Source organism: Panthera tigris, chromosome D3 (genome assembly GCF_018350195.1).
Source record: "Panthera tigris isolate Pti1 chromosome D3, P.tigris_Pti1_mat1.1, whole genome shotgun sequence".
Classification (NCBI taxonomy): Eukaryota; Metazoa; Chordata; class Mammalia; order Carnivora; family Felidae; genus Panthera; species Panthera tigris.
The window spans coordinates 14720300-14747452 of record NC_056671.1 but is presented as its reverse complement, the minus strand read 5'-3'; the positions used below and the strand labels follow the sequence as shown (position 1 = coordinate 14747452).

Here is a 27153-nt window from a genome sequence, read left to right as displayed (position 1 = left end):
AGGCAAGAAGTTATAAAGAGAAATTAAAAAGTGTGGTGCCATTTTCTTGTGGATTTAGAGGTATCCACAAGAGGTATAAATACACACACAAACGCAGCAAAGGCCTAAACACAGCCCTTGTATCAACTCTACAACTACATTCTAAGTTCCAAACGAGTCAGGTTATGCCTTTGGCATGTTTTTCTACGTAGATATCATAGTTGGTACAAACACCAAGTTAATAAACCTTCCTGTCATTTTTAAAAGCACTACCTTCCAGGATCAGAGAAATAATAGTAATTCAGTAACAAAGTTAAAATGTAGGATTTGTTTGCAGCCCCAGCTGGATAAGAACACATAACACACACCAACAGCCTAGTGTGCTATTTTTTCCCCCTCACACCGAATGGATTATAGGCAATTATTCACTCCGCCAAGTCTGTTTGAATGGTAGATTCCACAAGTAAATCGTATTTTAACAATATTTTTGCTTCTATCTGAAAAACACCCCCACTTTGACACTGACAAAAATAAGATTTGCAACCTGAATGAACACTGTCCAACAGAGAAGCAGCACACTAGCTTTTTGATTGCTCAAGTGAGGGCTGTAAATACAACCCCACTATTTGTATAGGTTGGGGGAAGAGTGAAACACAATCTAGGAATTCCACAGGAGAGCTGATCAAAAGATCCAGGAGAATTCTGATGCACTCTCAAGGCTCACCTTGAATCATACAAGGCATTAAATTTTAATCAAAAATGTTTGTGTATCCAATATATTCCAAATGTTTATTTTCAAGAGAGAGCATGAGCCAGAAAGAAAGGGACGGAGTGGGGGATAGGGGATGCAAAGCAGGCTCCAAGTTGACAGCAGTGACCCTGACGTGGGGCTCAAACTCACAAACTGTAAGATCAGGACCTGAGCTGAAGTCGGACGCTAAACTGACTGAGCCACCCAGGCACCCCCTGTATCCAATATTAAGGGGCACGCTGAATTAAAATATGGTCTCAAAAGAATGCTTAAACATGGTGAGTACAGGAGAGGAAACAAATGTGTAAACTGCACGCAGGAAGTATTTGGAGCCCAGCGTACTAAATTTTCCACCGCAGAGTGCAGTTAACAACGCCTATGAGTTCTGAATCCGTCTTTGAAAGGGAATATTAACAGACTGAAAAGCAAAATAAATGCAGATTTGGGAAAAGGTACACTAAACTGACTGAAATGGTTTAAGGTGAAAATGGTTCAAAATAAATCGGTAAAAAGCCCGGAAAGAATAAAAATAAAAAGCAAGCACAGCCCACGTGGTCTCTCAAAATAAACAAACAATAAAAAAAAAAGTAATTCTTCTTTATTCAGCATGGGTGGGTGGAATTTAGCTGAGCTACCCCTTTGGATTCCAAAGCGTGAAAAGGGTAACAGAATCCAGATGATGGTCACGAAACATTTGCAAATAGGACCTATAAAAAAAAAAAGAATGTGGATCATCTGGTTTAAAGATTAAGAATCTAAAGTCAAATCAAAATCCTCAAAATACATTCAACAAATACTTATGGGATACATTTTATACAGTCTTCCGTGTGTTTACATTAAAACGAGTGGTTTCAGTTTCTCTGAGCACATTTAGAGAAGGCTTGAGTGTGGACGTGGGACAAGCGGAAAGAGCACTGGAGCAGGAGTCAGGGGCCATGCTCTCCCGGCACCCAGCACACCTTCAGCTCTAGGTGGAATAAACAGGACACACCCTTGATGCTGAGTTATGGTTTTCACATTTAAAAAAAACAAAAAGGGGAGCCTGGGTGGCTCAGTCGGTTAAGCATCCAACTTCAGCTCAAGCCATGATCTCACGGTTCGTGGGTTCAAGCCCCACATCGGGCTCTGTGCCGACAGCTCGGACCCTGGAGCCTGCTTCGGATTCTGTGTCTCCCTCTCTCTCTCTGCTCCTCCCCCTACCCTCAAAAACAAACTTGAAAATTTTTTTAAATGAAAACGTTCTCTCCTGCTACATGGCCCATCCCCAAGGTTCTTCCAACCCGCAGAAGATTCTTTTAACAGGAGGACTGATTAAATATTACAAATTTAAAGGGGGAAATTGCACACGCGCATGTGCGCACACACACACAGTCTTTGGAAGCTCTATGGTCAAAACCATACTCAACGTCACTATAAAGATTTCCTGGTCAGTTCTGTATTCCAAACAAGAAATAAAAGATCCATACTCACTGTTCCTTCATTTCTACATAGTCTTCTTCATCATGCTTTGCCAGGTCAGTTTCACTAGCGTCCTCAGTGTCTGAAGTAAAACCAAGGAAGAAAAGCTTGTGAAAATCACAGTTCATGAACTTGGCATCACCTGACACAGTAACACTTAAACTTCTATAAAATGGATGCAGGCCTGCAAGAAACCATCAGTGGAAAATATTAGTTACTTCAGGAAAGAAAATACCATTTCCGACGTATACATGGCCGGATTTACGCAAAGAGCTGCCTTTATGCGAAGCGCAACCAGAGAACAGGGTGCATCGGATGTTGGCGGTCACGGTCAAGTCTGCTACTTCTGCAGAAGCCACACTGGCAGGCCAGGAAAGGGAGATGTGTCAGATGGGAAAACTACAGGCAGCCAGGCCTTGCTCAGTACTCCAACCTAGTAAGTACACGCTCTTCTGGTCTATACCTGGTGAGCCCTGTAATGCATTTCACATCATATATACAAAAGAGAACACAAACCAACGAACCCTAAGAACTGAACTATTTTCAAAGTCACAGCTAAAGGGAAAAGAAAGGAGACAAGATAAACAACAGAAACTGCTTCAGAACACATTAAACACTGTTCTTAGAATAAGTAAATAGTGAACTGTCTCATTTCAACAGTCCTATTTGAGGGGGGAAATCAATTCTGGCTTCACTGCTCCCCCTTGTGGGCCTTAACAGCAGTTACAAGTGATTCACATTCAAAATCTCTCCTTAAGGCCCTTCTTCAAATGTAGTTTAAACCAAATGCAGTTAGTTGCTTCAACTTTATTACCTGCACATGTCGCTGCCTTTTTTTAAGGCCGCTGCCCATCCAACTCTCCACAAAGCACTCTCCACTCTTTCAGTCAAGAGACCTTCACGGAATTCCTGTCATATGCCAGCCACTGTAGTTGGCACGTGGCACAGTGAGATGAATAAAACACATTCCTCATTCCAGACAGCTGGTTCAACCTTTTGCTCCACAGCCCTGTTTGGTGCCAGAATATTCCACCCATACGACGGTCTCTTTCTTCTCCCCTGGTCCTTTTTCTTTTGTTCCCCTTTCTCCTCCAGGACGTCCTTCCTCAATTCCCTCCAAAACAGTCTTCCTGACACTTACCGAAGTGCAAAGCCCCGTTTGAAAAGCAAGGCTCTGAGAAGCAGTAATGATAATGCAAAAGAGCGTGGAACTGAAAACACAACGCCACCTGGGCACCATCAAGCAAATCCCCACTTACACCTGTGCCTGCGTCCCCAGGGATGAAAACACCCACCGAGTACCAGGCCAAGCACTTTCTGCACAGATCTCCTTTAATCCTCACACCTACAATAGGAAGCCCCGTTACAGCTGGAGAAACTGAGGCGGAAAGCTTAAGTCAGTCCTCTAAGGTTACAAAGCTGGGTTCCGTGAGCCAAATTTACACCTAAGATCCGACGGATTCCAGGTCCCGTTCTTTTAAGCAAACTGGACTCTCAACCTGCACTGCGCGACCCAAAGGAGGGCTGGCTAAAGCATTTCCCCGAGGGTGGAGCGTCGGAGGGAGCAACTTGGGAACCTGGAAGCCCAACTGGGCTTTGCTGTGGTCTCTCGGGAACTAAAATGCGGAGGGCAGCTCAAGGTACCCCACGGAAGTCCTCCTCATTCCCACCAGTAAAGACTTGAGGCTCACCAGACGCGGTCGGAAGGAGAGGAGCAGAGTCTTAAATGGACCTCCAGCTCTGACACCAGCTCCCCAAGTCCCCCGGTCCCATAACTGTCAGGGTACGATGTCTCCACCACCGCCTCTACCCCAGCGCAGGTGGGGGGAACTTCCTCCCGGCGGCCCCTTCACCTCCCCCAGTCCCGGAGGTCGCCCCGCCCCTCTCCCGTGCACCCCCACCCACCCCCGCAGCGGTCCCACGCCCGCCGCGGGCTGCTGAGCCAGCCGGAGGACGCACCCTCATCGGACTCTCGGCCCCGGCAGCTGCGCTCGTCGTCCTCGGCGCTCTCCAGCTCTTCGTCCTCCTCCGGGTAGTACTCCGGGGCCGGCGGCGCTCCAGCCGGGGCCGGAGCCGGAGCCAACAGCCCCGCGGCACTCATGTCGCCACTGGCCGCTGCTGAGCGTGTCACCCGGGGACCGCAGCCGCGCGCCCTGCCGACTCGACGCCCGCCTACCGGCCCCCGAGGGAGCCGCCAACTCGAAGAGCGGCAGCCGCGGCGACCCCTTCCCCGTCTCCGCCAAGCTCCGCCCCGCGCGCCCGCGCTCGGCAACGGGGACCTCGCGCCGGCGGTGACTTCCGGGTCGCAAGCTGTCCGAGAACCGCCTGACTCCATCATCCTTGAGGGGGTGGACGGGCTGCCCCCTTCGCCTTAACCTCAGCCCTTTCATCGCCGTCCTAAAATCCTCACTGGGTAGTGGGGAGGGGCGGAGACAAGTTCTCTACAATTAGGCAAATCCTTGGACAGGCCTGGCCGCAGCCAGGACCCCGAAGCTGGAAGGCGCTCTGTTTCCAGAAGTAGCCGCCAGGCGGCGCAAGGAGGCAGACCTAAAGCGAGGGTCCTCTGCGACCTGAGAGACAGAAGGGTTGAAACCTCCTGTCAGGTGGAGGTGGTCTCTTTAGTTGAAACAGGTTAACGACGTGAACCATCCCATTTATAGGTCGAGAAACGTTGACATCTAGAATTTTCGTGATCATCCGCCCCCCCCCCCCGCCCCCCGCCCCGAGCCTAGCTCCTCCCCTAATTGGAGCTTTATTAAAAGAGAACTAAAAGACAAGGATGCTGATATTCCATCCTGGGGTCAGTAAAATGGTGTTTTCCCAGTCTGTAGGAGTCCTTTCTGTTTGTGTAGGCATGCTCAATAAGGTATTCTCCCGATTTTACAGATGAGGAAACAACGTTTGCCTAAAAAGTGGCAGCGTCCAGTCTGCCTTGTTTACACGAGCACACCCAAGCACGGTATGTCTGTACATTACTGCTGCCTCAATTTCTTAGAGTATTAATTTTTTAAAAGGTTCTTTTCCCCGTCCAATGACTTGCTAACCAATTCTCAACCGAGCAAGTGGAACATTTGCCTGCAGGAAGTTAATTAGGCTAACGTAAGGAACATGATGTGTGGAAACTTAGAAAACAAAGACAGCTGAATACCTGCTTGAATTAATTGATGTGATTCCTTCTGAGTAGGAGATACTGTGTTATAAGCTTTGCTTGATGAACAAATTTAGGATGTCCTTTGTCTAGTTGTGGGTAGCAGGAAAATGGTTCAAGAAGCTGGCCCAGAGGATGTTTACTTGTACAAAGTAACCCTGCCCCTTATGTTACACCCAAGTCTCCAAAGAATAAGTAACTTACAAGTAGGTTGAAGGCAGATGTAAAACCCAGGATGGAATCCCATATCCTGATTCTCAGCTCCCCTGTGACCAAATTCATCTCTGAATGGGACCCTAAAGAGTGTCCTCAAAGTGAAAAAAATGTATTCTCATCCTATTTATTTTGACATTTCTTATTTCCTACCTTAATGAAAATGTTAGCTCTGTTGTAGATTTTTCCTCCCAAGAAAACTCCAGAATTTCTAAAATAGAATGTTGCAGTGTCTTTCCATGACTTCAGAGATCTTCTGAAGCTCCTTCTAAATAAAAGTCATTCTCAGGGCTCACTATATATCCGCCATCTATATTTAAACTAGGTTTTTAGAACTGTCTCTTGTCCAAAGGATGAAGTCATAGTCTATTTTTATTTTAGATCACATCTAAATTATTTGTAATCAACTATATTGAGCAACTTAGGTTTCCATCAGTAGCAATAATCATAGACCAGAAAAAGCACCAACATTTTAGAAATTAGAGTTCACTGATATAATGAATCAAAAAAAAAAGAAAAAAGAGATTTGACTTCATTGCTAATTGGTTTCAAGACACTGGAATATTTATCTTGCTTATGTTTTCTATCTTGATTGCAAATAACATCTGCTAATGGTCATGCATTTCTTTTTTTATACGGATAGACACAACTGAACACTGGTGGTGAAATCTTACTCCATTTTTTCAATCCATTTTGCCAACTGTAGAATTGGTAGGATGAGCTCTTAACTAACATATACTCTTTAAGAGAAGGAAAAGTTCTCGTGACTTTAGTCTTACCTAACCTTTATAAGTTAAATAATTTTGGACAGTTTCTCTAGGCCTGAAAAATCAAGTTCCCTCAGAACCACCATGCATTTTTGGCATTTTCAAAATGCCAGTCACACTGATCAGGAGGCACCTACTTCAGAAGTCATCTTAAACGGAGTCTTGCCAGCCTCCTTTCCACAGGCCCTCTCTGTACATCCCAGCATCCCAATTTAAAGGGGAGCATTGTAATTGGAATGGAATATGATTTTAAAACACTAGGGAAAATCTGTACAGTGTTCAGAACACAAATTTTGTCAGGAGTGAAAGTCAAAAGAGTTATGTTGGCGAGTTTCCTGAGAACAAAGTCCTGTATACATCTGACAACGCTTAGGATCAAATTGTTCCTGAAATGAAACAATTTCTTCACAAAATGCTGAATTGTCAAAGTCCATACACTTTGGGGTTTATGCTACTAAGGTAGCGGTTTTCAGTTAGCCGTATCGATTTAATCAACATATCCAGCTTCAAAAAATATAAAGAACGGCTCTAAGTAGCACGATGCACTTTTACCCCCAGCAGGTGAAAGGAGTCTGATTACCACAGGTTGCACTTTGACCATTAGTTCACACGGAATCATTAAAACATGTGGCCCTGAAAACGAATATGCTGACTAAGCTTGCTGAAGCCTACCGCGCAGTTCCTGTTCCCACAGTCAAAACGATTATCAAAACCCACAAACTGATTATTTCTAAAGTTTTGTCCTTGTACCTCCCAAAATGGGCCCCATCAGTATTGAATGCTTACTTTCTCACAGTATACATCCAGTATAAAGATTTTTTTTTTTTCCCAACAGCTTTAAACTGACGTCTGTCGAACGCAACATAAGGGCAACTCCCTTGCCAAGGATACGAAAACAATTTAAATCCAGGAACTATTTACAAGTCCTGGGTGAATAAATGTTAATATTAACCAATGGCAGAATTTCTTAGGAAGCTGAGCAATAATGGAAGAAAGAGGACCGCCTCAAAGGCTCTTCCCTGGTGGTTCCTAGGAATCCCAGGGGTCCTTGGCCTCTGGGAGACTCCCAAGAAAAGCAAAGGCGCAGAGGAGTGCCATGAACTTTGACCCCAGCCAGCACAAACAAGGTTGACCGCACCCCAGGCGGGCCAGCAGGGTAACTGAAGTTGCGAGGTCTTCCGCGTCTGAGGAAACCCCGCCCCGCTCCGCCCCGCCCACCGCCAGCTCCGCCAATCCTCAGGCGCCATCGACGGCTCGGCTACCCAGGCACCTCCAATCAAGTACCTATATCCGGCCCGGGGCCTGGGCCCCGCGGTCAGGGGAGGTCAGTAGAGAGCCTATCGGAGCCAAGCTGGGGGCGTGGTCGGGGGCAGGGGGCGGGCGGACTGAGACCGCGGGGCGGAGCGCGCTCTGCGCAGTCGGGTGCGATTGGCCACCCCTGGCAGGAGCCGCACCTCGGACAGCAGCAGCGGCAGCCGCGGGAGGGTCCGTGTGGCGCCCGGCGGCGACGGCGGCGGGGTCCTGCGTGACAAGAGTGGGACCAGACACCGAGACCGCGGGCGGAGGTCCGCGCGGCCGTACCCGGCACTGAGCGGCGCGACCCGGGGATCCTCCGGGGGACGAGCGGCAGAAGAGCGACTCGGGAACAAGTGTGCGAGAGGAAGCGGCGGTGGCGACGCCGGGCCCGGGAGTGGTGACAGCAGGTCTGAGGTGAGAGCACCGGGGCGCGGGACGGTGACAGAGTGAGCCGAGGTGAGGGGACCCTGGGCGGAGTGAGGTCGGGAGGACTCGAGCGAGGAGAGTTCGGGAGCGGGTTTGTCGGGACTGGGGAGAGGGGACTCGGAGAGGAGCGCGCAGCGCGGGTCTCAGCGGGGACCCCGAGAGGGCTTGGGACAGCGGGTCCAGTGGAGGGGGGGTCCCCCAGAGGGCTTGGGACCTCGGGTGTGAAGGGAGGGGACTCTGAGAGGGGCCGGGACAGCGGGTCTCAGGGGAACCCCGAGACTGCTTGGGACAGCGGGTCCGGTGGGGGGGGGGTCCCCGAGAGGGCTTGGGGCAGCGGGTCTGATGGGAGGGACCCCCCGAGAGGGGCCGGGACAGGGGGCCTGGGGGGGGGTGTCTCCGAGAGGGCTTGGGGCAGCGGGTCTGATGGGAGGGACCCCCCGAGAGGGGCTGGGACAGGGGGCCTGGGGGGGGCGTCTCCGAGAGGGCTTGCAAAAGCAGGTTTGATGGAAGGGACCCCCTAGAGGGGTCGGGACAGAGGGTCTCGGGGGAACCCCGAGACTGCTTGGGACAGCGGGTCCGGTGGGGGGGGGTCCCCGAGAGGGCTTGGGGCAGCGGGTCTGATGGGAGGGACCCCCGAGAGGGGCCGGGACAGGGGGCCTGGGGTGGGGGTGTCTCCGAGAGGGCTTGCAAAAGCAGGTTTGATGGAAGGGATCCCCTAGAGGGGCCGGGACAGAGGGTCTGGGGGGGGGGGGAGGGGCTCCCGAGAGGGCTTGCAAAAGCAGGTCTGACGGGAGGGACCCCCGGGAGGGGCCGGGACAGCGGGTGTGAGGAGGACCCGGAGACGGGCTTCGGAGCGCGCGAGTGGACGTGGGAGAGGGGAGCGAGCCTGGGTCGGGGTCGCCGCGCTGAGTCAGGGACTGCGGGCAGCGCAGAGCGAGGGGACGCGTGCCACCCGCGGGGTCTGCAGTCAGCCGACCTACTCGAGGGTGGTGTGTGAGACGTGGGACAGCCCGAGCCCTAGTGAGTCCGTGGAGCAGGGATTATGTAATGACACCTCTCCCAAGTAGAACGCAAGGGCCGGAGGGTCTGGCAGAGGCGCACAGATGTTGGCGAGAGCCAGAGGCCGCCTGCCCGACCTCTCGTTGGCCCCTTGGCTCCCCATTTGTTTCTCCGAGCTTGGCGTGGATGCCTCGAAAGCGAGGGGCTCCCTGACCTCGGTAACCTTAAAACCAGGACGTGAAAAGTTGGAGAGGGCTTCTCCAACTCACTACCAACCAGTTGAAAGGGAAAGGGATCCTTTTGGAGCCCCGTGTGGGATGGTGATGGTGATAGACCCTGCATGTCTCATTTTAGCTCAAGGAGCGAGGAAACGTTTTTAGGTTTAGCAGCACTTTGGTATCACTGTTTACAATGCAGGTTCAAAGGAACCAGACACTAAGTTTGACTGTTTAACTTTGCTGTGCTGGAGGCAGTGGGAAGGTCAAACTAAATTTTGAAACGAGGTATTGGAGTCGCTAAGCTAACGGCACTTTGCAATGAGATTTCTCATCCAGAAAAAGCCACCAAGACTGAGCTTCAGGCACAGTTCCAGGACTAGCTAAGGAGAGAGATAAGCCTATTTAAACCAGAAACTGCCCTGGTAGGAGGCAAGGGCGTACCTATTAAAATGCTGAAACCAATAGCCGAGAGCCAGAGGGGGTGGAAATTGGGGGGCAGCCTCCCACTTTGACGGATGTGAAAGTTAAACTAATGACCAGGCTAGTCGTTCACGATACTTAGGCTATGTTAATACTGCCCTGACTACCTTTCACGTGTTCCCTTGAACGCACACGACTTGTTACAGTTGTACCCAGTAGTTCGGCATTTGAAATTTTTAATCCTTTTCTCTGGGTGTTGTTCCTCCTCACCCCTTCTCTTTGCGACTGATTTCTGTTTTTACAGGAGCAGACTTAGAAACGGGATGGTTTGGGGGAAATAATGGGGAATGTCATTATCATCTCACGGTTAGATATTTTCTTTGTTTCTGGTTTAGAATATGTCTTATTAGAAGCTTTCAGGGGCACCTGGGTGGCTCAGCCGGTTAAGCGTCAGACTTCAGCTCAGCTCATGATCTCGTCCATCCCGAGTTCGAGCCCCGCGTCAGGCTCTGTGCTGACAGCTCAGAGCCTGGAGCCTGTTTCAGATTTTTGTCTGTCTGTCTCTCTCTCTCTCTCTCTCTCTCTCTCTCTCTCTCTCTCTCTCTCTGCCTGCCCCTCCCCCACTCGCGCTCATGCGTGTGCTCACGCCCACGCGTTCTCTCTCTCTCAAAAATAAATAAACACTAAAAAAAATTTTTTTTTTAAAAGGAAGCTTTTGCTGTGTGTAATAATTGCCTGTTTCAACGGAGGGGGAAGACCTTATTTCCCCAAGACATAATGGAGAAGGCTTACATAGAACTGCCTATTTAAATCCAAGCCAGAAATTACTGAGGTCACTGTCTGTCATCAGGGTGATAGTAAATAGAGGACCTAAGGTGTGTTAAGTAGGATTATTTCATGTTAAATTTATTTCTCCAGAACCCTCAGCCAAATTCAAGTAAAAAATAAAGTTCATTAAGGCAAGAGGTTATTTACAAGGGGCAATGTCTTCATTATGTAGTGCAGGTAACTTATGACATGGTCTGTGGAAGGACTGGGAATCTCAGTACCAATAATTCTACAAAGTAATAGAAATGTCTGCGCAGATAAGCTCTTTGATCATACTTGTTAGCTCATTTCTGACTGGTACAAATGGTAGCCTCTTAAGACAAAACATTTAATTCCTTAGAAGAGAAGAAAGTGTTCTGATACTCCCCTGAGTGATGACCAAAGCAGTCATTTCAGCCACGTAACATTATGGTGCTGATCCAGAAACCACGAAGAGAGATTCATTGTAACAGAGTTTTTAGTGATAGAAAGGGCCTATAGTGACTTTTTATTCCTTGGGGTGTTGAGTGGGTGGGTAGGAATTCTGTGGGAATTTATTTTCATTAATTTCACAAAATAAAACTACACTACGAGAAACTATAAATATGTGAAGTCATTACACCTATGTTCATTTATACTGTTTCTTTTCAATTAGGGGCACCTGGGTGGCTCGGTCAGTTGAGCATCTGACTCTTGATTTTGACTCAGGTCATGATCCCAGGGTCGTGGGATCCACGCTGAGTGTGGATCCTGCTTAAGAGTCTCTCCCTCTGTCTCCCCCTGCCCATCTCTGTCTCTCTCCCCAGCTCACGCGCTCTCGCTTTCTCTGAGATAAAAAGAAATAAATAAAAATTAAAAATACACGTGTACTGAAAAGAAGAAATTAAGAAGGAGCCTTCCACTTCCATATGAACTGTGGTTATAGCAACCACATAATTCAAGTCCTTGTTGGTCTGCAGTTCTCGAACTGTTCTTGCTCTTTGTTTGGCAGGATTCAAGGACTACCCACTAAGTACAATACCCACTTTACACTTTTCTTTACCACTTGAGAGTACACAGTCAAACCATTGTCATCTCAGAGTCTGCCTTGATATCTAATTTGTTTTCATGTTTAAGCCAACCTGAAAAATTCTCATTGCTTGCCGGTGTTCATATTCGTTGGTTTCAGTAGCACAGGAGAATGAAAACTATTGCTACTTTTATTTTAGAGTCTCAGTTAAAAGCCTCTTTCCTTCATAATCTTTTCCTCTAGTCTTTGTTTCTTCCCTCCCTGCAAAAAGAAAACAGATTGACAGACAGAAAGAAAGTTTCTCTCTAAAAGTTTTTTTTGTGACTCCCCTAGAGGAAGACTTCTTTTCAGTCTTCAATGAGATTCAATGAGCTCATCTTCCATGATCCCGTCAACCAGAGAGGACAGTTTTGAATTAGTATTTTTGAGTTGTGAGATACTGTGCAGTTGCATTTGAGCTTAGGGAGTTTAGGTTGTGATTATTTAGCTTTATCATCCATTTAATTGGTTGCTTTGTTATTTATGAGAATATATTAAAAATTTGTTACCGTTTAGTAAACTCAGACTGAGAAAAAAAAAAGTGGTATCTATCAGTCTAGCTATCGTTAAAGATATATTGAGTTTATGGCCCAAAATGTGATCTAACTCCTTTCTAAGCTATAGGCATCGAATTAAAAGCAACAACTATTTAGAATTTTTAGGATAACCAACAGGGATTACATTGATAAATTATCATTCCAGCTTTATGTTAAATATACCTAAAATTTTTTTTAATGTTAATTATTTTAGAGAGAGAGAGAGAGAGACAGAGACAGAGCGTGAGTGGGGGAGGGCAGAGAGAGAGGGAGACACAGAATCTGAAGCAGGCTCCAGGCTCCAAGCAGCCAACACAGAGCCCGACATGAGGCTCGAACTCATGAACTGAGCGATCACAACGTTAGCCGAAGTTGGATGCTCAACTGACTGAGCCACCAGGCGCCCCTTACCTAAACATTTTATAAATCAACCTAACGTGTTTTTTTTTCCATCTGACCTGAGATTTGATAAAGACATCGAATCTCAATTATTTCTATCTTACAAGAGAATGATGTAGGGTCCCGTTTCTTGATTTGTTAACACAGATCAGCCTCCTGTCCATTGTCAGCTATTCCACACAGACACATTTTTCATCCCCAGAGCGAGTGAGAAAGAGAATATGCCTTGGAATGGACATTTTATTCCTAGGAAAACCTGTTCCCATTAAACAAAGAGGTGTGGCCCATGTAGCATTAGGTACTAATACCGAGAATTGACATGCTGGAGTCTAGTCTTTGGGACCCTTTCCACTTCACCTGTAGCCTCAGTGAAATAATGGATAGCAAATTCAACCACACAATGTACATTTTGTTACATTTAATATTATAGTGAATTATCAAAGTCCCCACTGGAAGATTTCACTTTTATTTCCATCCACTATTTCTGATGGACAATGGGCTAAACCTTTATTTCCAGATCAAAGTAAGAGTCTGGGCACTATGCATTTATTTTCATATGTTTTAGCTTCTAATGACACTGGCTTGTCCACAACAATCAAGGATCAGGACAATTCAAATAGATTTTGTTTACCCGTTACAATAGATGGCACTAACCAAGGCAGAATGCTTTCTTAAATAAACTAATAATCTAAGTAGTTTGGCAGTAGACACACAAAATAGAATCGTAGTTCATGGCCAATTTTCCATTCTGTTGTGAACATTCACCTTTACTTTTTGAAGGGTGTGTGTGTAAATACTCAAATATTTGCAAAAACCACATATAGTTTTCATTTATTTTATTTTTTTAAACATAACCTATTGTCAAATTGGGTTATATCCAACACCCAGTGCTCATCCCAACAAGTGCCCTCCTCAATGCCCATCACCCACTTTCCCTCCCCCCCACCATCCACCTTCAGTTTGTTCTCTGTATTTAAGAGTCTCTTGTATAAAACCACATGTAGTTTTTAAATGATCTAGGTCAAGAATTAATAGCACAGATACAAAATTACAATATTATGCTTCCTGTACCTTTGTTTCTGTTGTCTCTCGTGTAAAAGTTCTCTTCTGTCATTGCATACCAGTTCCTTGTTGACACCTGCTTGTCGTTTACCAGCCAGTGAGCACTTCAAGGCAGTGAACTGCTAGGTCTTACTCATCCTTGCATTTCCCCATTCCAAGTTTAGTACCAGGCACAAAATATGAAGGATGCTCTATAAATGTGAATTGAATGAGTGAATGAATTAATGATGAGCAAATTAGTAGATTATGTTTATGTTCACACTTTGTTTCTTACACACGGAAAGAGACAGGGATTCAGTTGGAACACGTGAGTGAACGTTAGCATTATCTATCTCTCGTATAAGAAACAGCATGATACATTGGAAGGAGAAAGGGTCTCACACTCAGGCAGACCTAGGCATCTACTTTGGCTTTGTCACTATGCCAGCTGGTTTACCCTGGGTAAGTTACTTAAGTCTTAAAGCTCTCAATTCTCTCATCTGTCAAATAAGAATACATACTTCACAGTCTTCTTATGAGGAATAAATGAAGCAGTTTATGTAAAGCGCCAAGCACACTGACAAGCACATGAAAGTGTTTAATAAATGGTAGCTGCCTGTTCATTTAATCACTCGAAACAATTTTTTTGTTTTTGCTCTACTCCCAGCATCTAATCAGTTGCTAAATCTGATGGCTCCTGACTCCAAAAAGAATAATTAATAGATTCTCATGTAGGGAAATTGAGACAGGGTAAATGACTTCCCATGGTCAGACAGACAGTGCAGACTTGACCCCCATGACCTAGATCTGATTTTTCAACTCACTACACTTTCCACTTCATACTTCTCAGTGTTCCAAGAAGGAACTAACGAGGTCCTTAATAAGGTGCTAGGGAAGGACTGCTGTGACAGTCTTCCAGTCTCCTTTTCATCCTTCTTATACACACTGTGGCTCTCTCACTCTCCCTAAAGCACAGCTCTGATTTTGTCATTCACATGTTCAAAACCTTTAGTAATTCTCCTTGGCCAGATTTCTCAAACTGTCTTTCAGTTTCTATTGCTCCATAATCCGTGTGTGTGTGTGTGTGTGTGTGTGTGTGTGTGTGTGCGTGCGCGCGCGCACACGCACGAGAGCATGTGTATCCTATGCCCCCACCAGACCAGCCTACTTACTAACTGAGCACTTACTGACTTGACATCTTCAGGTCTTTTGTTGCTGACCTTTCTCTTCCCTAGAATGCCTTCTGCTTTTCCTTTTTCAGACCTACCTCTCAGGCCATCTTCCGTGAGGCCTTTTCTGATCATCCTCCTTGCTACTCTTTCCTGTAAATTCCTTAAGTACTTTGTGTATTTTCTTATTACATTAATATTCTCTCTGATTTTATATGATAGGGTTCATACTTATCTTTTCTAGGTGTTCATCTTTTTAATCTTAAAAGGACAGTGTCTTACACATCTAACCAAGTATCTTGCAACTAGTATCTGCTCAATAAATATTTGTTGAATTGTATTAAATTTAAATACTTAGTTTAGGTTCAAAAGTAATATTTAAATATAATTATTGCTGCCGGTGAAGATAACAGAAATAATTCCTTTTTTAAATGTTTGTCTTGAGAGAGAAAGAGAGCAAGAAGGGGTAGAGAGAAAGGGAGACAGAGATCCCAAGCAGGCTCCACACTGTCAGCACAGAGCCTGACAGAGGGCTCGAATTCACAAACTTTGAGATCATGACATGAGCCAAAATCAATTGTTGGACACTTAACCGACTGAGCCACCCAGGCGCCCCAGAAATAATTCTTAAGTGAAGAATTCACTTCTGACCCTGGCACTTGGTAAAGTCAATGCCAGTGCTAGCAAGTATTTGGAAACTTGTATGTTCATATGCAGCTTGATAATATTCCCTAAAGTGACCTTTGACTCTGAGTATTTAGGATTTGTTACTTTTGTTTCCTGATGATGTTTTCATCTATAAGGAATGAGTTCTAACTTCCTGTCTTTGGAAGTTTGTTTTCCTTTTTCTGGGTATTAGCAACAAATAAAATAAGATTCCCTTTCATTTGCAACAGAAGGCGGTTGGAGGTGGTTCAACTTGAGTCGGAGGTAGAGTCTGGGAGAGATCTAATACTCTGCTCTTCCAGAGCAAACTTCCTTTGCGATATAATTTGCAACTGTGAGCAAATACTTATTGTTATGTCTACCTTCCATATTGTATTCTTCTCCACAGTGCTTACTACCTTCTGGCATACCAAGTATTTTGTTTATCTTATCTTTCTACCCTACAATGTAGACTATGAAAGCAGAGATTTTGATTTTATTCATTGCCGTATCCCTGCCTGTAGAAGAGTGCCTGCCATGTAGTAGGTGCTCAATAGATATTTGTTCAATGACTAAGTAGATCAGTTTGTCTTTGGGAATTCCTCCAATTCGTTGGCTAAAATTTAGAAGGTTTTGTTATTTTAAATATAGGAAGTAAAATCCTGAGGAAGTGTAAGGCATAGCTTGGAAGAGTAGAGTTTACCTGTATGTTTTACTGTCTCTGGGTTTTACATTTGTCTTTGAGCAGACATGATTTTAATATATTTGTGTTTTATTGAACGCAAACAAAAGCCATTCCTACCACCACACCGTATGATTGTGTCTCAGTCTGGCTAAAATCTAAGAAAACTGTTTATTGTAACAAAATCTAATGGAAGCTTGCTGGCATACCTCTTAAGCGTCAGAGGGTAATAAGACCAAAATTATAATAAAATTCATTACAGGGGCATTAGCTCATTAAAAGCACTTCATTTGTGTTTGTTTGTTTGTTTGTCTTAGGTGCTAATTTTAACCTTGAAAATTGGTCAGATCGAGCTTCTGGTATTGATTTGGGGTTATCAGTTTTCTGCATGTACAAGTAATTAGATTTGAAATGTGTTTTAAGCCTGAATTAAAAGTACTTAGTCACTGGTGACTCATGGTGAGAAGTTTTTCCTTTTCCCTGCTGGAACATATGCCATTGCCTCCAACCTGGCTTTTTTGAAACCTTGAAAATATAAAGAATCCTACTTTTATGTACTAGGTTCTGGAAAAGTTCCTCTAAGGTTCAAGGTGTCGGCCTTAGTGACAATATTTTTTAATAATGAGCACTACTGTTGACTTTCCAAATATCTGTACAATTTTTTTAATTACTTTATGGGAATTTTCTCATCATATGTGAAATTGTCAAAAGTCTACTAGATAGTGTGTGTGAATGACCACAAGGACTTTGTTTTGTTCACTATTTTTTTTAATAATTATTTTCATGTTTGTTTATTTTTGAGAGAGAGAGCACAAGTAGGGGAAGGGCAGCAAGAGAGGGAGATATAGAATCTGAAGCGGGCTCCAGGTGCTGAGCTGTCAGCACAGACCCTGACGCATGGCTTGAATCCACGAACCGTGAGATCATGACCTGAGCCGAAGTTGGACGCTTAACTGACTGAGCCACCCGGGCACCCCTGTTTTGTTCATTATTGTATTCCTGGTGCCTAGAACAGTGCTTTGTACAGAGAAAGCAATTTACATATTCGTTGAGTGAAGTTACATATATTCTTAATGATAGCACATCTTAGAAAAATAATGAAAGTCTGTTGATGTAAATTTTCTCCAGCCCTGTTGAATTAGCTGATCGTCAATTTACAATCAACCAGGTTTGGGAGGCTCTTGAATTAGCCCAAGGTAGTTCTGCCCTAACAGCTCTTAGCATTGATTGTGCCAACCTGAAATCTCCCTTAGTGGTTCACTTGCAAAAGGAAGAGTAAATCGGCAACACCCATAGGCACTTGCACCTGTGGGAACCAATGAGCGTCCTAACAGGAAATACTTTCAGCTTGCAATACCCATAGTAATGTGCAGCACCCAGGTCATGCTGTTTTTATCTGCAGTTCCTTATTAGGAGTGTACAACGCTTCTTGAAGCTTTTAAATTTATGTTTAAAAGAGAATGATCTTTAAATTTGAGGAATAAAATGTGAATGGTTATTTTCCTCTTCCTCATTATCAAGGAATTGGTGAGTTGTCCTCCTTTGAGTTCTTTCTTTACCTTCTAATCTTGTGTCCCCTGAAATGTTCCTCTAGCCCATGGGGAGAGGGGGAATGGAGAGTACATAAGTGTAATTAAAACTTACACTAGTATTATTATCAATAATAATGGGCAGTTCTAATATTTACAGGATACCATAATGGTAGGTATTGATAGAATTTCATAGATTTTTACCTAAGATTTGTTTAGCTCGAGCGAGTTTTCCTCTTTTGTAGGGACTGGGGAAAAAAGGTCAGGAAAAGTTTTTAGAAACTTCTTCCCAAAATGTCAAAACATAAAGCTGTATACATTAATGTAATGCCGTTAACGTTAGCTATCTGACCAGGAAGTACTTTCTTTAAGCCTCATGTATAAAACTGTGTCTATAATAACTTCCTTTCTCGGAATGAAGGTGCTGATAGCGTGGTGGTGTTCTTACAACTTAAGCTGAGCTCAGTTTTATTTTTCCTAATGAAAAAGTGGCAGCTTTTTAAAGAGAGCCATCTCTGGGGCAATCTTAACTTACTGTTGGAGCTAAATAAAGAATTTTTAAAGTATTTAATATGTCCGATTGGAGATGCAGGACGTGCATTTGAGAAGATCTACTGTGAGTAAGCTTTGTGTTTTGTTTTACATTTACATTTTACATTTACATTTAGCGTTTTATTATAAATATGGTTTGTGTCTAAACGTTGTTAATAAACTATTTCTTGAATTTCATGTGAATATTTATGGCCTTAGCTCAACGTCCAGCTGAGAGTAATCAACCTCAAATATCACTGGATTCCTGTGCTCTATTTATTTTAATTTGTAGTTTGATATTCTACAAATAAATAGTGGGAATTTTTTTCAGAAATTGTCTTTTTTTCTTCTAGATAAGTGAGGTAAATGCTGAGCTGCAAACAAAATATCAAAATCTTGTCAGAAGAGTCTTTTAAACAAAAATTTTAAATACAATGAAGGCTATTTTTGTTAAATGGGTGTAGTTTGTGCTTGTGATTGATATTCCTGTAAAACAGTATTTCAAAATGAAGCTACTCAAAATGGCACCCTATTCATCCTAGAGATCTTAAAAAAGATCAAGGCCATGTCCTAATTTTCTTCTTTCCCAGCAAGGGAAAATAGGATAGAAAGCAGAGCAATTTCTTGAACGTTATACCAAATTTACAGACAGAAGAGTCAGAAGATTCGATCACATTTACCTTGTTTTATAATTTTTTTGTTTTGTTTTAGTACATAAGGTTATTTACTTATTAAAGTATAAAAATATCTTATCCATGAGGTAATAATTTATGGGACTACTCTAGCCCATAAAATGAAATTAGATGAAGTAGGAAAGTAAATAATTTTTTTTAACAGCTCGTGGTTTTTATGTTGAAAAGTTAATGCAAAATATTTTATAAGCCAGGAAAGCTACTTTAATAATTTCTTTACCAATTTCACTGGGCTCTTAGAACAAGGTTTAAATGAAATGTATATAATCCTGACTTCCAAACTCTTAATACTGTGCGTGTTAGATGTGTAAATTAAAGTCTAACAATTGTACATAAGGATGCATTTTCATTCGAGAAGCGTTGCCGTGGATGTGACCCATTTGAGGCCTCTAGCCTTGTGCTATATAAATAAGGAAATTAAAACTTTCAAATAATCTTTGAAATGTGATGGTATAGAGCGTGTGTTTTTTTTTTTAATTTATGAACGTTAAACACTTTACAGTTTATGTTTCAGCTTTTATAGATAGGGAGACCTTTTATAGATTGTTATATCAGCGCTCCACAAATATCCCAGTCTTCGCTTGCATGGGGGTGGGGCAGAGGAAGTAGGTGGGGCTTCACGGTAGTGACAGATTATTGCAGATTATATGGCTGCCTGCCAAAGCGCCACTAGTTGGAAGAGTGGAAGTTAACTAACTGCATCTATTAATTTGTACATGTTTTATTTGTAACCATTTAAAACTGCTGGTTTCATACACAGGTGACAAATGTTAAGCTTTGAATCACTTGACATCTGCTTAATGTTCGGTTCTTTAGTTTACCTTGGTCGTATTCCTTGCACAGTCTGCCAAGATCACACTGACCATTTTGCGGAAGACCGTGTGTTAGCAGAAAAAAGGGGAGGGGCACACAGAACTTTAAACGATAACTACTTTACTCTCTAGTTAAAGTGTTGCAGGGTTAAAATGTAAGGTGTCCCATCATGCTTAGGCAATTTATATAAAATCCTAATAAAAACAATCATGCCTTGTGAATGAGTTTGTAGTTTTCGATTGTATTGGTTCGGTTTGAAATTGAGATTCCTACTGTTGCAACATAAAAGGAAGCTTTGTAGAGGAAATATGACATCTTTGCCCAGATGCATAAAGAGGGAATTAACAGTGGGGAGTTATTATTAGAGGGGTCTTCTTATGAATGTATTTTATGTACTGAGAAGTATCTCTCAAAGTCTAGTTTCTATTTCAGGGTCACTGGCAGAAGTTAAATAGTTGCTCAGGTCACTGGATAGTCTAATAAAAAATTACTTTTAAAAGCATTTTGATGTCACCAACCAGCCTAGTTAGTCTTGATCTGGCTGAGCTCAGTGATAGCATTTTTTAAAAATGTAACCAAATTGAGAAGATATTGAGATGCTGTGAATACCATCAAATAGCAATGTAATATAAGTGTCCTTCTAAAAGAGAGGCCAGTTAACTTCGTTCCCTAGCAGTGTCCCACTGTCCTTCAGGAATAGAGTGCACTGTTTTCAGTATAAGGAAAGCTTAGAAGTGAGTCAAGGAACCTGTCCACTTGTATCACTGACAGTTATTAAATGTTCCTCCCTCTTTTACACAGTGAGTAACATGTCCAGTTTCCTTATATCTGTTACTTTTGGTTTCAGTAACATATGTTTGGGGTTTGCAGTATAATAATTAACAAGAGCATATCAGATGAGCATGTCTGCCACATGCAGCTCACTAACTTTGTGACCTTATACAAATCCCTTAACTCTTGAAGCCTTGGTTTCTTCAACTGTAAAATGGACACAATCATAGTACCTACTTTAGGGATTGTTGTGAGGATCAAGTGAAATTGTGTATTAAAGGAACAAGTTTGACTGCACGTTGTAAAAGAAGAGCTCAGCGAATGATAGTAGATATGGTTACTTTTGCCGTTTTTGGACATTTCAGTTCTTTTTCACAGTTCTCCCAGAAAATGGTCGTGGGAAGATAAATAAAACAATACGTACAATAATGTATAGATAATAGAGTCAGTCTTACCATAGAAGTATTTAGGGAGTACCATGGGAACACATGAATGAAATCTACATATCTTACCTGTTTATACTACTCCTCTTACCACGTTATATACTGCCCATCCTAAGGGGAGAGGGGAAGCAGGGGAAGAGTTGACTGTAGATTTCAGTAATTATTAGTATAAAAAAATCAGTGAATGTGCCAAATTTAGCTTTAGTAACATGTGGCTGTTGCTAAAAAAACGTGGGTTTTTTTTATATGAAATTTATTGTCAAATTGGTTTCCATACAACACCCAGTGCTCATCCCAACAGGTGGAGGGTTTTGTTTGTTTTGTTTTGTTTTTTTTAACTTTTTTAATGTTTGTTTACTTTTGAGAGAGAAACAGAGCATGGGGTGGGGAGGGGCAGAGAGAGAGACACACACAGAATCCAAAGCAGGTTCCAGGCTCTGAGCTGTCAGCATAGAGCCCAATGTAGGGCTTGAACTCACAAACTGTGAGATCATGACCTGAGCTGAAGTCAGAGGCTTAACCTGCTGAGCCACCCAGGCGCCCCTGTTGTTGTTTTTCACTTCTGAGAATTTCCTCCCAATTTGATATAGCTCAGTTTAGGAAAGCAACATGGCAAAGTGTTGATTTCTTAATTTATTTTCTCAACAGAATTTGTTTTCTTCTGACTGGATCACTATCATAAAGTTAAAACTGTGTCTCAAGATTTTAGATCAGCTCAAAAAAAGTTAGGTTTTTTAGGGGTGTTGCTTTGGTTTGGCTTTATTTGGGTGGAACCAGACAATAAAGAATATATACACTTGAATATAAAGAAGAATGTTTTTGTTTTCACTATCTTAGTGTCGGGGGGTTCATATCTTGTAATGGGTCAGTTAACTTTATGTATTGAAAAACAACCAATTGTTACATAAGCAGACTTTCATGGGGCTGTGTTAACAAAGCAGATGTGAAATCTGGGGGCACCTATGGTAAAATCACCAAAGAAAGCAATGAAAAACTACTTATAGGGTATTTGAAAGACATTTAAGCTCTGTGAATATATTTTTAGTGTTGGAAATATCCAAGTCTTAATCTGTCGTGCAGCTTCTTTACCTAGTAGGCAGCCGTTACATTAGTCTGTGTCTCATCCTCACTTCTGGTACCCCCTAATTTTACAGTCTCAAGGCCCAGCACATTGCCACTGGAAGATCTGTGTATCTCTGTGCACCTGTCTTACTCAGACCCTTATGGCCTCATTCCTGGATTACCATAGCTGCCTTCCTTCATTTCCATCTGTTTTTTTCCAGCTCCTCCTGATTAACCTTCTTTAAATGCTACTCCTCCCCTTTTCAGAAAGCTTCACTGGTTCCATGTTTTCCGCCACATTAAATCTAACCTCTTCTGCCTGACTTTCAACGCCCTTGCTAATCTGTCCCACACTACTTATCCAGCTTCATTTCCTATGTTCTTCGCTCTTTCTGCTCTATTGAGGTCAGTCTGTCTCTGCAACACACCATCGTCCTCAGAGTCTGCGCCTCCTGGACTGTATGTACTTCACTCAAAAAGCCCTCCTTCTCTCTGCCTATTCAAATTTTACCTTTTCTTCAAGACCCTGTGTAAAGTTTCACTTCCTGTTTGAAGTAAACTCAATGTTGCTGCAGAATCCCAGATTTTTAAGTTAGCAAACCAGTGAAAGAAAATGTGCATAGTATCTTAAATCATTCAGTTTTACCTTCACTAATGATGTAAACATTTTGAGTACAAGGACCACATCTTACACTTAAATATTACACGGTTCCTCGAAGAATTCTGAGGCACCTGACCTTGATGTGAAGGAAAAGAAAGTAAATCTATTTCATCCTGCCTATCTAAAGTAAAGTCAACAATCCTAATATTGAAGAGACATGAATGTTTTTCCAATTTGGGTCAGGTCTGTCACCTCACTTAAAGAAAAATATGAGGCAAATGAAGACAGTTTTGTAACTGAATATAGATTGACATGTTTCCTTTATGAGAAACAGTGTGTGTGTGTGTGTGTGTGTGTGTGTGTGTGTGTGTGTGTATGATTTTATTTCCTTCATTAATAAATAGCCAGCTGCCCTTGGAGAGGTTTAGTTTTGGTATTAACTTTCCATCCTGTCACTGTAGATTAAATGTGATCAATAAGTTTTATGTAATCAAGAAGTATTCTTACCCAATTCGTTAAATAACCTAAGTATAAATGCCTACTGTGTATAACGTTAGGCTCTGTGAAGGGATATTGAAGTTACTTATGTATGATCCCTAACCTCAAAAACTGTTAAGGAATTTTATTAGGGAAAACAAAATATATACTCAAAGCTTAAACATAACAATACTTGTTACTTCATTTGGATGTCTGTTGTTTTAATTCTCAATGAGTCTCCTCTCTTTTGAAATAATACATGCCTTCCTTGTATTGATGCCAAAGAGCATATAGGACAAACAAATGAAAAAAAAATTTTAAGCAAACTCCCATTGTTATTTTTCCAGTTTTATTGAGGTATAATTGACCTGTAACATTCTATTAGTCCAAGGTGTACAGCATAATGATATGAGTTATGTATCTATTGTGAAATGATCACACAATAAGTAATTGACACCATTCACCTCACATAAACTTTTTTTCCTTTGTGATGAGAACTTTTAAGATTTACTCTTAGCATCTTTCAAATATACAATATTATTAACTATAATCACCAGACTGTACATTACATCCCCAGAACATGTTTATCTTATAAGTGTTTACCTTTGCACCACCTTCTCTCATTTTTCCCCACCCTCCACCACCTGCCTCTGGCCACCACCAATATATTCTCTGTGTCTATGAGTTCACTTTTTTTTAGATTCCACATGTAAGTGAGATCATACAGTGATTTTTTTCTCTGGCTTATTTTACTTAGCATAATGCCTTAAAGGTTCATCCATGGTGTCACAGATGGCAGGATTTCCTTCTTTTTTAAGGTTGAATAATAATCCACCGTATACAGATACTACCTTTTCTTTATCCATTCATTCATTGATGAACCCTTGAATTATTTCCATGTCTTGGCTATTGTAAATAATGCTGCAATGAACATGAGAGTGCAGATGTCTTTTCAAGGTAGTGATTTCATTTCCTTTGGATATGTATCCAGGAGTGGCATTGCTGGATCATATGGTACTCTATCTTTAATCTTTTGAGGAACCTACGTATTGTTTTCTATAGTGGCTGCACCAGTTTACCCTCCCACTATTTTTTATACGTGCCTTCCTTTGTATTGAGCATAAAGGACACCTAGATGTCAACTTTTAAAATACAGAATATTTTACATTTGTGAAAGTATGGATACTTGGAAATGTCTAGTCAGTGCTTTGGATTTTGTGCTGATGCTTGGTTTTGTATACTACCTTTTGTCGCAGAGATCAAGGTTAAATAACTCTGTAAAGTACTATTAGTGTCCACAGGATAAGTGCTATAAGTCCAAGATGCCATCCACATATAACAAGAAAAGCTGCTTAGATAACATACCAATGATAAAAAGTTGAAATTATGGACTATTCAATACAGTTTAGGATTTTTAAAAATAATTTTAAGCATGCACAATAGTAATATTTTTCATTTATAAGGGGCTTTAGAATTTATGTAATGATTTCACATTATTTCATGAGTCTCACAGCTTTGTGAGGCATTGTTCTCACTTTATAGATGAGACCATTGAGGATGAGAGAAGGTAGGTGATATACTTAAGATCACCCAGCTAGTAGGTAAGTGGCAGAGTTGACTTAAACCCAGATTTGCAGACTTAAAAGTGAGACCTCTTTTTCTTTATACCACAGATCCAAATTCAATTATTTGGAGGGGTGTGTGTGTGTGAGTGTGTGAAACTCACACATTTTTCCTCTTTCCAGTTAAGATAAAATTCACATAACATAAAATTTGTCATTTTCAAGTGTAAAATTCAAGTTTTTAGTATATTCACAATGTTATGCAACCAGCATCACTAATTTCAGAACATTTCCATCACTCTAAAAAGCATCCTATCTCAATTACCCCCATCCCTTGGCAACCACTAATTTTCTGTCTTTATGGATTTGCCTACTCTGAACACTTAATATAAATGGGATCATAACATGTGAATTGTTGGATCTGACTTCTCCATTCAGCATAATGTTTTCAAGGGTCATCTGTGCTATAGCATGTGTCAATCCTTCATTCTTTTTTATGGGTGAATAATAGTCCATCAGATGGATAGACCCGTTTATCCATTCATCAGTTGATGGACATTTGAGTTGTTTCCACTTTGGGGCTATTATGAACATTCTTATGCAAGTTTTTGTGTGAATATATGTTTTCAGTTCTCTTGTATATATACCTAGGAGTAGAATTTCTCATAATTATTTTTGTAAAATAATTCAAATGGAAGTACTTGGAAATTACTTATTTTGAGTCATTTATTCACAACCATCTCTCTCTCTCTCTCTCTCTCTCTCTCTCTCACACACACACACACACACACACACACACACACACACACACAGTAGTGTTTATTTGGCTAATTTGTTTCCCACATCTGTTCTGCAGAAGTAAGGCAGAGGCAAGATTTAGTTCAGATCCTGGATAAGAAGTCTCTAATTCTTTTTTTTGTTTTGTTTTAATTTTTTTTTTTAACGTTTATTTTTGAGACAGAGAGAGACAGAGCGTGAACGGGGGAGGGTCAGAGAGAGAGGGAGACACAGAATCTGAAACAGGCTCCAGGCTCTGAGCAGTCAGCACAGAGCCCGACGCGGGGCTCGAACTCACATACCGCGAGATCATGACCTGAGCCGAAGTCGGACGCTTAACCGACTGAGCCACCCAGGTGCCCCAAGAAGTCTCTAATTCTAAGTGAATGTAATCTGAGTCCAACACTGCCTGCTATATTCAAGATACTGTGGAGTACAAATAAGTCAATAATATTTCTACTGCTAGTCGTATTCAATTAATGGAATCAAGAAATGTCCATGTTCTTTAAAAGTAAGGCAACATGGCATCAATGCCACAAGAAGTTAATTACCTATACAAGAGGAAGGAAGAGATCGCTTCTGCACTAGGGAGATGGGGTAACTTGGAGATAGAATTTGAGCTGAGTCTTGAACACTAAGTAGCTTTTCAGCAGGTGTGGTGAGACACGGTGTATTTTTTTTTTGCCTGGCTCAGGCATTGTGAATAAATATAGGATATCTAGGGACAGTGGAAAATCAAAGGCCCTTGAATCATGTACAAAAAGGTTTGAACTTTGAACAGTAGATAGTGGGGAGCCATTTAAGGTGCTTGAATAGAAGAGACTGATGCAATCAGAGCCTCTGAAAGATGACTCCATCAGAAGTTGGTAAAGCAACTTAAAGAAAGAGATTAGGAATGAGAACCTGGACTGGTAATGAGGTTCTGGAACTAGGACAGCCCCAATGCAAAGAAGAAAAGCAGCTTGTGAGATTTATTGAGGACATTGGCATTTTAGGAGAGATAGCTGAAAGCATAAGAGTAAATCCGATCAATAAGAGGAAGTGCGGAGAGAAGAGAAGGGGTCTACTACAGACCCTTGTGTTAAGAGGTAAGCGAAAGAAGATGAGCCAGGAGAGGTGAGTTGGAAAAGAACTTCTGGAGGAAGGTGCCACACAAGCCAAGAAACAAGACGTTCCATAAAGGTTGTGATAGGGAAGGATAACGACCTGAGAAGGATTCTGTTGGATTTGGAGATTAGGAGTTGAGAGCTAATGGATCCTCGGGAAAATTTCCTGTCCTCTCAGTAAATGATACTTTGAGCATATCGTAGGCCAAAAGGAGTCAGTGAAGAGAAGTGGAAGATTTAAGAAAAGTAAGAAGAGTGGATTAATGAAATGAGAAGGTAGTAGGATACAGAATTAAAAGGCCATTTTTTGGTGTTGTTGGGGGAGAGGTGGTTAACCTGTAAAAGGAAGACTAAAGAATGAAGTCAACCGAGTATATAGAGAAATTTTAAGACAGAATGGAGAAAAATGGGGGAAGCTTACATTGAATGGCCTCAACATAGAATTCATAGTATTATTGCTAATTAGTAGCAATATAGACAGTTAGAATTAGAAAATACCATGAATTACCTCAGGCATATATAGAAAGATGACATTCTGTCTTTCCATCCTATATAAATATTTCACTCTCTTAGCTGTGTGCTGCACATCTTTGTCATTGCTTTTAAATGCCTTTTCCTCTCCAAAGCATAGCAGTGTGATGTAATACATAGACTATCAGTTATGCCTTGCTGAGTCCATTTTTCTGCTAATTATTCAAGGTGTGTATTTTGAGTGCTAATAATATTGGCAACTCAAGTACAGTATTTTGCTTAAAAATTACTTCACAAATCTGTTTGAAGTTTTTAA

The 27153-nt window shown here is 42.2% G+C and overlaps 2 protein-coding genes across 18 annotated transcripts in view; one reads left to right on the top strand and one right to left on the bottom strand.

Annotated features, from left to right (window-relative positions):
• Positions 1 to 5750, bottom strand: part of SUDS3 (SDS3 homolog, SIN3A corepressor complex component) — a 111454-nt gene extending 105704 nt beyond the window's left edge. For 2 of the 14 annotated variants that reach the window (XM_042961664.1, XM_042961663.1), the window contains exons 1-3: positions 4148 to 4455; positions 2201 to 2270; positions 1366 to 1437 (exon numbers count right to left, since the gene is read on the bottom strand). In XM_042961664.1, the coding sequence (XP_042817598.1) occupies positions 1366 to 1437; positions 2201 to 2270; positions 4148 to 4289 (284 nt within the window). In that variant the 5' untranslated portion in view covers positions 4290 to 4455. The other 12 variants (XM_042961667.1, XM_042961666.1, XM_042961665.1 and 9 more) reach the window with 10 other exon arrangements.
• Positions 5751 to 7760: 2010 nt separating this feature from the next.
• Positions 7761 to 27153, top strand: part of TAOK3 (TAO kinase 3) — a 178209-nt gene continuing 158816 nt past the window's right edge. For 2 of the 4 annotated variants that reach the window (XM_042962001.1, XM_042961999.1), the window contains exon 1: positions 7761 to 8026. The gene's annotated coding sequence lies outside the window, so the exon portion shown is untranslated. The other 2 variants (XM_042962000.1, XM_007079633.3) reach the window with 2 other exon arrangements.